This window comes from Bison bison, unplaced genomic scaffold, assembly GCF_000754665.1.
Source record: "Bison bison bison isolate TAMUID 2011002044 unplaced genomic scaffold, Bison_UMD1.0 scf7180017864097, whole genome shotgun sequence".
NCBI lineage: Eukaryota > Metazoa > Chordata > Mammalia > Artiodactyla > Bovidae > Bison > Bison bison.
In genome coordinates, this window is record NW_011494669.1 from 1,146,534 (window position 1) to 1,159,159 (window position 12,626).

Below are 12,626 nucleotides of genomic sequence, written 5' to 3' on the forward strand. Positions count from 1 at the left end.
GCTTTTTCGATGATCCAGCGGATGTTGGCAATTTGGTCTCTGGTTCCTCTGCCTTTTCTCAAACCAGCTTGAACATCTGGAAGTTCGCAGTTCACACATTGCTGAAGCCTGGCTTGGAGAATTTTGAGCATTACTTTACTAGCGTGTGAGATGAGTGCAATTGTGCAGTAGTATGAGCATTCTTTGGCATTGCCTTTCTTTGGCATTGGAATGAAGAATTCCATTCATGTCCCACAAACTACTCATGCTTTGTTACAGAGCCGAGCAAATGTGTATGTCGCTCATACTCCTTCAGGAACGTCTGTGCAAAACATCCTGCACTGGAGCCAGGTAAGGGCGCTGAGTTTGTACTCTTTGTTGAAGGTGTTTGTGCAGTTTGTCTGGAAAAGTCAGTGCTCTTCGGACAGCCCAGGAGTTATTCCAAGATGACATGTGATTCTGTCAACACTATTTCAACTGTGAGTTTGATCTAGAAAACTGAAACTTTTCAAGATATGGGAGGAAAGGACTGGCCCTAGGACATCTTTAGTAGACTCCTCAAAATGTGAATTCAGACGGTTCAGGTGAGACCTTCTCTAGCCACCTCAAAGATAAGACCGGAGATAGGCTTTTCCAGCAGGATGGCATGGTCAAGTAGAAATAAAAATGCAAATGCAGGTCTAATTCCCCAGAGAGGCTTCCACGGAAGTCCTCTGTGCTGAAGATTGCACCTGGAGCCGAGGAAGGAATGTCCTGATGAACAGTCATGGAAACTATCTCTAGGCACAGTGTGGTGAGTTTGTTCTGCCATTGGTTCAAGGAACAATGTGACTGCTCGTTATTCTTTCACATGTGAAGAAGCAACAAAACTAATATTGCTCATTATAGATGATACTATAGAGTGACCCCAATCGGCTGTGGGAATGACAATGCACACAGTACAGAGAGTTAGAACCTCACTAACCTTAGATTCTCACCTATTAAAAATGCCCCTGGAGAAGGGAATGGCCACCCACTCCAGTATTCTTGCCTGGGAACTCCATGGAAGAGGAGCCTGGTGGACTTTAAAGTCCAAGGGGCTGCAAAAGAGTCAGACATGACTGAGTGACTAATGTATATACATATGTACTAAAAATACTACTTTGTTTTTGAAAATGAGAGACTTTTAACTCAACAAAAAGTTGTAATAGTGATGATGACATTAATAAATCATAAATACTGGTAGTGTCCATTTTTCTAATTTAGAACCTAGTCGAATTGTTCTTCAGAGGTCATTGTTATATTTTGGTAGATGTGTGTGAGAGCAAGAGAGAGAGAGAGAGAGAGAAGAGTGGGGAGAGGCATTTTATCATTAAAATTAAAGAATTCTAAACTGGATTAAGCGTTGGTCATCTTCGTCCAGAGTCACTACATTGCACAACTGTAGGGGGTCCTCTCCCACTGTAGGTGTGTGCAGGATACCCATCTACATAGACCATGATGGGGATACACTTTCTGGGGTTGTATAATATGGTGGTCAAGTTCTGTAGCACATTTTTCTTCCTGAAGGACCTTATTCTTGTCTTTACACTCTCCTGAAGATTATCCTGAAGTTGAATGGAAAGCAGCTTCAGGCTTTGTCCTCTGCTTCCCTCATAACTGCAGACTTGGCAGCATGTTTTAACCCTTTTCCCACCTTTATCCCTTAACACATTTGAATGCCATCTAAATTGTTGTTTCCTTTTAGGCAGCGAATTCTGGGGAACTCCGGGCATTTGACTGGGGTAGTGAGACCAAAAATCTGGAAAAAGGCAATCAGGTAAGAAAATCAAATACCATCTGCTGAAAATATATCCTTTTGAAATGCATGAGAGAAAAGTTATACTGGCAGTTTATTCTAGAAATGGAAATAAAGTATAAGAAATCAAGTAGAGTAGAATACTACTCAGCCATAAAAAGAGTGAAATAATGCCATTTGCAACAATATGGATGGACCCAGAGATTATCATACTAAGTGAAGTATGTCAGAGAAAGAAAGGAAAATACCGCATGTTATCACTTATATGTGGCATCTAAAATACGACACAGATGAACTTATCTACAAAAGAGACTTACAGACGAATAGAACAGCAGACTTGTGGTTGCCAGGGCGGAGGGGTTAGGAGACGGACTGACTTGAAGTTTGGGATTAGCAAATGCAAACTATTATATATAGGATGGATAAACAGCAGGGTCCTACTGTATAGCACAGAGAACTCTATTCAATATCTGGTGCATATAATTGAAAAGAAAATGAAAAAGAATATTTATCTGAATCATTTTGCTGTACAGCAGAAATTAACACGACATTGTCAGTCAACTATGTGCATGGCATAAAATAAATTCTTACAAAAGAATTCAAGTAGAAAGTAATTAGTTCTGGTTCAACTTCATTTAAGGATATGAGAAAGTTTAAAGCTTTGACAAGAGACTTTTAGAAGTTAAAAAAAAGACTGTTATAATGCTTAGGAGAACTTTTCTGATGATGCTGCCTCTGTGAGCAAGGGACTGGGCCTCCTAGGAGCAAGACTGGGTAGACAGTGAAGGGAAGGGTGTAGTCTGGTGGCTGCTAGAAAGATCTTTAAGATTTAAAAACAACAATGACAACAGAAAAAAAAAAAATGAAGGTGTCAGGAGTGAGGTTGGCTCATAGTACAGTAAAAGGAGTATTAATAACAAGTGAGAATTACTGCATTAGTTATGCCTCTGCCTACAAAGTTGTGTAATGATGGCTAGACTGCTTTGATTCTTCAGGCCTCAATCTGTTTCTCTTTAAAATGAAAATTATTGGGTGAGATAACTTGTAAGAATTCTCTCTGGTTACACTTTTAATGAATCTGTAATCTGCAAGTGAAAAATATGAAAACATATTACCCAAGAAAATGTGTGTGTGATCAATGCTATGGACTAAAATTTAAAGTAAAAGTAATGGGTATCAAACTTTTCTGAGCATAAAATCTTCACTGAAGTTTATTGGTTAGCTTGTATATGAATGTAAACAGATATTGACCACACAAACATAAAGCTGGAAGGAGCAGAATACACACACAGGTGAATCTTTGAGAGTCTCACATCATACTTAGCATCCACTTTTCTATAACAGTCGAGATATAAAAGTCTAGGAAACTGGAGAGACCACTGCAGTGCCACTGAAGAGCAAACTCTCAATCACGAGTATCAGCTATATATTTTTAGATCCTTCTTGTTTCCTAAAAGATAGCTTTAGAGAAAGCATACCAGTTCCAAGGTAGATTTAATTAATCAATATTTAAGGTCATGAATTAGAAAGTGAAGCATGCAAAACAGATGACAAAAAATGTCATGGAAAGAAAAACACACATACCAAAAAGCATTATTACACAAAAAGACATCATAGAGGCACACAGCCTTAGAGCCAGTCCTGATACTCAGGCCAATCTTTTCACCTGTTAGATGAGAAAAACATAGGTTCCATAGACTATTCCAACCTTCCATATCTAAAGTGAAAGTGAAGTCGCTCAGTCGTGTCCGACTCTTTGCGACCCCATGGACTGTAGCCTACCAGGCTCCTCTGTGCATGGGATTTTCCAGGCAATAGTCCTGGAGTGGATTGCCATTCCCTTCTCCAGGGGATCTTCCTGACCCAGGGATCGAACCCAGGTCTCCCACATTGTAGACAGACGGTTTACCGTGTGAGCCACCAGGGAAGTCCTTTCCACATTTAGTTACTCTATTAAAGTGGATCTGACCACAAACTTGGATGAAGACCATATACATATGTCTTATTATAACTCACAGTATCAGATGCTATTCCTTCAAATTCTTAAAAGCCACAAAGAGAAATAAAGACTCCCAGGATTGGAGTCCTGGGTCCAGGGTGGATTTTCTGAGAAGTGGGCCTGGACATTTCTGTTGAGAGTTCTTGGTGTTTATTAACATCAAGGGCTCTCAGCCAGCCAAACTGATCTGGTAGTTGTGTTTGAATAAGAGAAGATCTCAAGAACTAGGAATCCTAGATATCCTTTCTCTGGGTGATGGGCGACTAGAGCAAGGATCTAATTCTTACCACTTCTAGGTTCAAACTCCCTAAGTTTCAGTGCCATTGGCTTCCCCATGTTTCTTGAGACACAGGACAGAAAACCCCTGTGAACAGCCAAGTCCTTCTCAGTAGATTCCATCCTCTTGCCTTTCTCTGTAGAATCTTTTCAATCTGACCTCATGAAATGTTGTGAAATTATCTTTGAAAAAAACAGGAGTATTATCTTTTAAAGGCAATTTGTATATTAAACATTTACTAATAGGAAGGGAAAGAATTGAACATGCAATGCCAAAGGCGCTAGGCAATTGAGATGTTTTCTCATTTAACTTGGTAAATTATTCCAGGCATCATCCACATTTTGCAGATGAAGAAAACGAGGTTAAATGAGGTTGAGCAGGAGTTGGCGTAGAAACTCTCAATGCAGTTTTGTACGGCTCCAGTGCCCATGCGCCTTTCATCACAACACAGAGCACATTTACTGAGTTTATTAGAAAAGTAAATTATGAGTTTGGATGTCCAAATGTTATACAGTTAAAAACTATTTATTTTCTCTAGCCAACTCCTGTAAGGTACAAAGTTAGAGACATGACAGTCCCTACAGCAATCTGGACTGGGGGTCAGGACTGGCTTTCAAATCCGGATGATGTGAGAACACTGCTCTCCGAGGTGACCAATCTCATCTACCATAAGAACATTCCTGAATGGGCTCACGTGGATTTCATCTGGGGTCTGGATGCTCCTCACCGTATGTACAATGAAATCATACATCTGATGAAACAGGAAGATACCAGCCTTTCCCAGGGAACTATCAGTGTGAGCTTGTGAAGCACCTGATACTAACTAGTCTTAGAAAAAACCTCAAGAATGATGGGGCCAAGAATGAAAGATATGAAAGATTTTCAGCATTGGAAACCCACCATATTAGTAAAAGGGAGGGCAGAGATTAGGGTTAAGATTGTATTCATTCCTTCAGATTTTTTGCATTTTTGAGGCTAAAACTGACATTTAATTTTTTCAGTTAATTGAACTACTCATTGGGTGAACACAGTTTTCATGTACTATTGTGTATTCTGCCATCTTGAAAGGTAGGTGTTAGCTGACAGCTAGGAATTATCTAGTCATTCTTTAAGTCATTCAAATAAACTTCCCTAAAACTTTTATTCTTGTCTATGAGCCATATTTTTGGAGCAATAAAGTAAAATGATGAATTGGAGTCAGAGGTCTTGAATCTCCAGATGGTTGCTGAATTTGAAAAAATAAGCTAGATGTTTTTACCTTATTGCTACAGAGACATAAGATTATCTCAGGAAGCCAAGTTGCTTTAACCAAAAAAGAAAAATCAATGTACAGTATAGATGAAAAGGCCAAGATTCATAGCTGAGAGTCAAAGAAGATATCTTCTAGGATATTTATGAGTTTTTCCAATAAAGCATGTGTGTGTGTTTCAGTACCTAGGTTCTAGCTCAAGCTTCTTTGATAATTTACAGGTTGTTGCTAGGAGACCTACTGGCTACAAATGTCTAGCCCAGTTTTCTGCCTTCAAAAATTAAACACCAGGAATAAAGTTTTAAAAATATCATGAACATAATACAACATTGTGCTTTGATCTTAACAAAGGTACTGTTATTAGACAATCATATCCAGTTCAGTTCAGTTCAGTTGCTCATTCGTGTCCGATTCTTTGTGACCGCATGGACTGCAGCACACCAGGCTTCCCTGTTCATTGCCAATTCCTGGAGTTTACTCAAACTCATGTCCATTGAGTCAGTGATGCCATCCAACCATCTCATCCTCTGTTGTCCCCTTCTCCTCCTGCCCTCAATCTTTCCCAGCATCAGAGTCTTTTCAAGTGAGTCAGTTCTTCACATGAGGTGGCCAAAGTAGGAGTTTCACCTTCAACATCAGTCCTTCCAATGAATATTCAGGACTGATTTCCTTTAGGATGGACTTGTTGGATCTCCTTGCAGTTCAAGGGACTCTCAAGAGTTTTCTCCAACACCAGAGTTCAAAAGCATCAATTCTTCTGCACTCAGCTTTCTTTATAGTCCAACTCTCACATCCATACATGATCACTGGAAAAACCATAGCCTTGACTAGACAGACCTTTGTTGGCAAAGTAACTCGTTTATAAATCTGGATTTATTTCTTTAGAAAATTGTTCAATTTTCACACAAAGACAACAGTTATGAATTACATGGTATGGTGATTTTGCAGAACACTGACACCAAACTGAAGGCATACTGACAATTTGTTGGAAGTTTCACTTTTTTTTTTTTTTTTTAAATCTTCAGAGTCACCTTATAACTCAGTTCAACGTGAATGGATCTTAGATAATGTAGTAAGAGACATTTAAGGTCTTCAGAATCTATATCTACACACAACTACTTCCCTCAAAAAGTATGTGCTTAAGGTACTGTGCAGAGTTCAATGAATTTTCCTGGATTTTATTTTTTTATTAGACCTTTGTTCTGTTTGGAGATGGTAAATCTTTCATTGTTAGACTGCATTTGTTACTACATACTGTGTAGTCCATGGCTAAAAATAATCAAGATGCAGTCTTGCTTTGTAAAAATTCAATCATTTTTAAATATGCTTATTTCTGTTCTGTCTCACTGACAAAGAACTTGAGACAGATCTTTCAATGTTCACTCTCTCTCCTCTAGAAGTTTAATCCAGACGCCACCTCATCACGTAGTTCTTTCTTGTAAAGAATTATTTATTCAAATAATTTACAATATTTTAATTTTATCAATAAAAAATGCACTAACAAGATTAGTAACTGCCCTGCATTCACAAGAGAATCATAAAAATATTTTTGAACAAACAACTTGATAGTCATATAATCATGTTTGAAATCAAGACGGCTCTAATTTGTAAACTGATAGCAAAACATCTCGAGATGCTGATACAGTGGCTGTTTGTAAGGGAAAAAAAAAAAAAGCTGACTTGAAGCATTTGCCGATATTTGTTGTTGACAACTGATACATGATTTTGTTGAAGATGGAATATTTACATATTAATCTCTAAACCTACACACATACATATACCATTCTGTACGAATGTATCTGCTTGATTCTTCGTCTTATTACTCAAAGGAGCCTCAGAGGAACAGTTTGTCTTTTGGGGCAGGATATGGACGGGACAGCCTCTTTATAAGAGCAGTGCAACTGAAAAGACAGAACACTGATCCTTTCCTTCAGGAGAGATTGACTTTGAAACATCACCTTTTTTTGACTGATGTGGAGAGTCCAACATCTTTAGTGTCTCCCCCAGAAGGATTGTGACCACAATGAACTCCACTGAGCAAAAAACATTGGAAATACAAAGCTCTTCGAAAATGTTACCCATGGCAACCAACCTTATCCCCGTACCACGGGTGTCCCCAGAGTGAATGGTCTGCAGACCCATAGTCCAAGATTGAGACACAATCCAGGCCTTTTACTACTTCTTCATATGAGATCGCAAAGATTATGATGCTTTCCTTAGCATTAATTCAATCTGGGAAAATTTTAATCTCTGTGCAATATCCAGGGACGTCTCACCATCCTGAGAAGAAAAAGAAACTGTAGTTATCGCCAAGAAAGTCAAATGTCAATGCAAAGGATCTAGTAAATAGTTTAGTGTGATTGACTCAGGCTTGGCAAGGGCTTTGAATGTCACTGGGTTCTAACTTTAATGGGATAACTTGATTCCTTAATAATTTGCTATTAACAACTTCAGGGGCAATTTATTTATGTCAACACAAGGCCAACGTTAGAAGGTGATGCTGCTGGAAGGACCTCAGACCGTGGTCCACAGATCCTTACCTTATTCTTTATCGTGGGGTTTGCACGGGCTTCAAGGAGCAGAGGAATGAGCGTTTGGTTTTTCATTTCACAGGCATAGTGTAGTGCAGTGCAGCCATACTGAAACACAAAAGACCAACAATACAACGGCTCCATCAGAACCTTACACACCGTACGTGTGGCTTCTTCAGCAAGTACTTTTCATATTTTGTCTTACACAGCTAAGCCAAACCAACAGTCTGCAAACCATCCATGTGCAATTGCATTTCTTGTGCTCAAAAAGCCTGTTCTGCCTCAGTGTGTATATTATCAACATCCTGTAAGTCATCCATATCGTCCCTTCTTGTTTTCTGTTCCAGACTAAACAAATTCCGCTTATAAAAGGCTGATGCTGAACTATCCCAGGGTTTCTTTCTACAATTCTGGACAATCACCACCTTGACTATGTTACCATCTTTTCTCTTAAAGAGTTCACAAGTTTTTACAAATATCATCCTTTATGGTTCATAATCAAAATGCCTCCAGTCTGAAGAAGGTTGCTGGTGCTCAGATGTTATAGCATACCTACGAGATCAGTGCTGGTCCACATGGTCATTGCTCATCCTTGCTTTGTTGTAGCTTATATTATGTTATAAGCTTATATTATTATATTATATTATAGCTTATATTATGCTATACAATAGCAGATCTACTGCTGCTGCTGCTGCGTGGGTTTAATTTAAAACACTGACAGTCAAAGGAAATTTATAGCTGAGATATTCGTGCCCCAAATTTTGTCTTTTAAAAAGCAGCCAAATAACTATGATTTTGAATAATAATATTCAAGAAGTGAAGAAATACTATGCTTGACTGTCAAGACTAATAAAATTGACTCTGGATCTTATTCCCCAGAAATTCCTCTAAGATCATAGGAAATAATGCTGCAAACACTTATTTTTTATTAAATGATAACATGTTAAATGAAGATCTGGATCTGAATTTTTCCATGTGAAATAAATAGGATCTGATTACCTAAAAATGCAATATACTACATTATTTAGATTTGGAAAATGGACCTTAATATTTAGATGGTTTTTGAAAAATAGTGGGGAAAGAGTGTGTCTGCATGTATGTGCTTGTGTGTATGCAGAAATGTGATTTTTCTATCAGAGATGGAGAGAGACATAGATAGTGAGAAAAATGTCCTAGGAAAATTTCAGTCATAGGCAAAGTTGTAAACCTTTTTTAAGGGAAATTAAGTTTGCAATTATTATTACGAACACATTTTTTAAAATAGATACATTCTCTGTTGACTCATTTATATGCATCCTTGGTGTAGCAAGTTGAAAATCATCAACTACTAAGTTAGAAACTAAGAAGCTCTGGATGAAATGATCTTTCAAGACATTACACGTGTTTTACATATTTTAGTTGTACAAATAACACTAAATAAGCAGAATCTTGAATTAGACAAGACATCAGAAGTCATCCAATACAGTCTCTAACCACAAATGGTTAGACAATACTTAAAGCAAACACTATTAAAAAAATAAATAAATAAAAAAAGAAATATACCTTTTGAATTTAAATAAGAAAACCAAGCAATACCTGCAACACACCTTTTAGGTTTTTTAAACATCTTACTTAATACATTTTAAAGTTATCTAAGAAAATGATGATGCACAGTCTATCCAAATTAATCCAAAAATTCTACCCTAAATAAAAGGGAAAACATTAATTTCACAAATGTATTCTCTTGGGCATTCTCCTCCTGTATCTCTCTCTCTCTGTCTCTCTCTCTGTCTCTCTCTCTCTCTGTCTCTGTCTCTTTCTCTCACACACACACACACAGTGTGTTACCTCCATTTAAACAATACCAATATAACCAAAACTAAAATTACAATAATGCAAACATGGGTAGGGACATTTTTTCTATCACAGAAAAATGGTAATAAACATGCACACACACAGATGTACACAGCATAAAATACACACAGCATGGATGTACACAGCATGGATCGTAAAGAAAACCTAAGAATATTGATTTTCTTAGGATCAAATTTCAACTTGCGTGCCCTTTCAATAAAGAACTGGGAATCAAAGTTTCATTTTACTAATATAAGCAAAATTTCATGCCAGTAAACTTCTGATCCCTATATTATCATGTAAGAGAAGATGAGTACACGGGTATGGAGCAAAAGGTGAAAACAAAATCTTATATTTAAACTGGAAGAAAGTAGCTTACACTGCTTCTGTTATTACTGTTTTTACTGTCATTTGGATTTCTCTTTGACCTTTGCCCTTATTTTTCCTTGGTTTGCAGTTGGGGACCTTCTCACCAGTGGGTTGGGGTTTTGGCTGCAACAGCTGTTAGGATTCATTGAGCACTTACTGTGTGCCAGTTACTCTGCTCAGTGCATCACATGATGAGCCTTGTAGGAACTAGTGATGTCCCCATCTTACAGATAAGGAAACCCAAGAGTCAGGTAAGTTTAAAACTTGCCACAACTCGCATACATAACAACCGGCAAGGTTTACGCACAGGCATTGGGGTTCCAACTTAACTACTGAGAATGCACTTTTGTAATCAGTGCATTTTGTAATCATTTTTATTACCTTCCCACTACTGGTGGAGCAGTTCTCTTAAAAATGTCCTATATTCAATAAAAGTATTAATCCCATGAGATCAGTGGCAATCTCAAGGTTGCCTGACATAGTAAAAATGAAGAAGAAAAAAGAGGGCAGGAGGGAGTGAGGCAAAGGAGGGAGGGAAGAAGAAAGGCAAGAAAGGAGGAAGGAGCAACTAACTGTTCAAGTGTTTCACAAAATAAAAAACAAGCAACTTTATAGATGACAAGTATTGTTGTTCAGTTGCTAAGTCATGTCTGACTCTTTTGAGACAAGTATACTACCCATAAATACCATTTTGAATGTTATTTCAAAGTGACTAAAAATGTAAGCTTACACAGTCTATGGCATTAACGTCAACACCAGCATTAAGCAGCATTCGTACAAGAGCCTCATTCTGCTTCGTCTTTGACACCTGTTACAACAGCAAGCACAAGAAGAACAAGAGAGGGTTATTTACAAACATTGTCTCCATCTTATATCTGGAATATTCCCATCAATAGGCTTTATTTTAATCCCAACATCCCCCTGCATCTATGCATCATTCTTAAATTCTCCCCACCTCCCCCCTGCCCTCCCATAACAACTAGGGAAAGCCATAGTTGTCAGAGTGTAATCCTGGAGTAGCAGCATCAGCATCTGGGGACCTAGAAATGCAAAATTTAGGGCGCCATCCCAGACCTGCCAAATGCTACTGAGGCTGGAGTCCAGTGACCTGTCTTTCCTTTCCTCACTCAAAACCTTTCTATAACATCCCGTCGCTCTGGGGACAAAAGCAAAATCTTCAGCCTGTGGCAATCCCCATATATTCCACCCTCCGCTTATGGCCTCAGCCATCTCAACCACACCCCCTGGCTCACCTTGCTCCAGCCACATTGGCCTCTGTTAGTCTTTCATCCAGAGAAGGCAATGGCACCCCACTCCAGTACTCTTGCCTGGAAAATCCCAAGGACAGAGGAGCCTAGTAGGCTGCAGTCCATGGGGTCGCTAAGAGTCAGACATGACTGAGCGACTTCACTTTCACTTTTCACTTTCATGCATTGGAGAAGGAAATGGCAACCCACTCCAGTGTTCTTGCCTGGAGAATCCCAGGGACGGGGCAGCCTGATGGGCTGCCGTCTATGGGGTCGCACAGAGTCGGACACGACTGCAGCGACTTAGCAGCAGCAGCAGCAGCAGCAGTCTTTCATCCCCACAGGCTGCCCTGTGCCATAGAAGAGTTGCACTGAATGTTTCTTCTGCCTAGAAGCCTCCTCTCTTTCTTCTTTGCCTGGTAAATATCTCACCCTATGCCCCTCTTCCTCCAGCAGGCTTTTTCTGACCTACCTGTCCAGGCAACATCCCTCTCCATTGACCACCTCTGTGTACCAACTACCTCATGAGAATTTCGTTAAGTTTCTTTCACTGTTTGATTGAGTGACTCATTCTTCACTACCATCTAACTCTCATGAGGACAAGGACCAAACCTGTTTGGTGCATCATTGTATTCCTAATACCCAGCACAGTGTCTGGCACATAAAGAGTTCAGGATGGGGAACACATGTATACCTGTGGTGGATTCATTTTGATATTTGGCAAAACTAATACAATTTGTAAAGTTTAAAAATAAAATAAAATTAAAAAAAAATAAGTATGTGATGAATGATTGAAAACATGAATGAAATTAACTAGGGTCCTCGGAAATCCACTTTTTCTGCCTAGTCCTCTGAGATTCTGATCACAGGACACTTTGAGCATCCCCCAGCATTCCACTGTGTAGGGAGCATGGCTGTCCCTATTCAAGTGGGTATGTCCTGGAGTTAAGCACCTTTATCATTTAGGAAGCTCCTTAGAGCTGACTGTGGCTCAGACCATTAACTCCTTATTGCCAAATTCAGACTTAAATTGAAGAAAGTAGGGAAAACCACTAGACCATTCAGGTATGACCTAAATCAAATCCCTTATGATTATACAGTGGAAGTGAGAAATAGATGTAAGGGCCTAGATCTGATCGATAGAGTGCCTGATGAACTATGGAATGAGGTTCATGACATTGTACAGGAGACAGGGATCAAGACCATTCCTGTGGAAAAGAAATGCAAAAAAGCAAAATGGCTGTCTGGGGAGGGCTTACAAATAGCTGTGAAAAGAAGAGAAGCGAAAAGCAAAGGAGAAAAGGAAAGATATAAACATCTGAATTCAGAGTTCCAAAGAATAGCAAGAAGAGATAAGAAAGCCTT

The 12,626-nt window shown here is 38.9% G+C and overlaps 2 protein-coding genes across 2 annotated transcripts in view; one reads left to right on the forward strand and one right to left on the reverse strand.

The window, feature by feature from the left end:
• The window catches only part of LIPM (lipase, family member M), a 20,466-nt gene extending 15,293 nt beyond the window's left edge, over nucleotides 1–5,173 (forward strand). The window contains exons 7-9 of the mRNA XM_010838490.1: nucleotides 259–330; nucleotides 1,706–1,777; nucleotides 4,571–5,173. Of these exons, the coding sequence (XP_010836792.1) occupies nucleotides 259–330; nucleotides 1,706–1,777; nucleotides 4,571–4,840 (414 nt within the window). The 3' untranslated portion in view covers nucleotides 4,841–5,173. The remainder of the gene's footprint in view (nucleotides 1–258; nucleotides 331–1,705; nucleotides 1,778–4,570) is intronic.
• A 1,534-nt stretch (nucleotides 5,174–6,707) lies between these two features.
• The window catches only part of ANKRD22 (ankyrin repeat domain 22), a 26,949-nt gene continuing 21,030 nt past the window's right edge, over nucleotides 6,708–12,626 (reverse strand). Inside the window, exons 4-6 of the mRNA XM_010838491.1 lie at nucleotides 10,745–10,822; nucleotides 7,822–7,920; nucleotides 6,708–7,561 (exon numbers count right to left, since the gene is read on the reverse strand). Coding sequence (XP_010836793.1) covers nucleotides 7,484–7,561; nucleotides 7,822–7,920; nucleotides 10,745–10,822 — 255 coding nt within the window. The 3' untranslated portion in view covers nucleotides 6,708–7,483. The remainder of the gene's footprint in view (nucleotides 7,562–7,821; nucleotides 7,921–10,744; nucleotides 10,823–12,626) is intronic.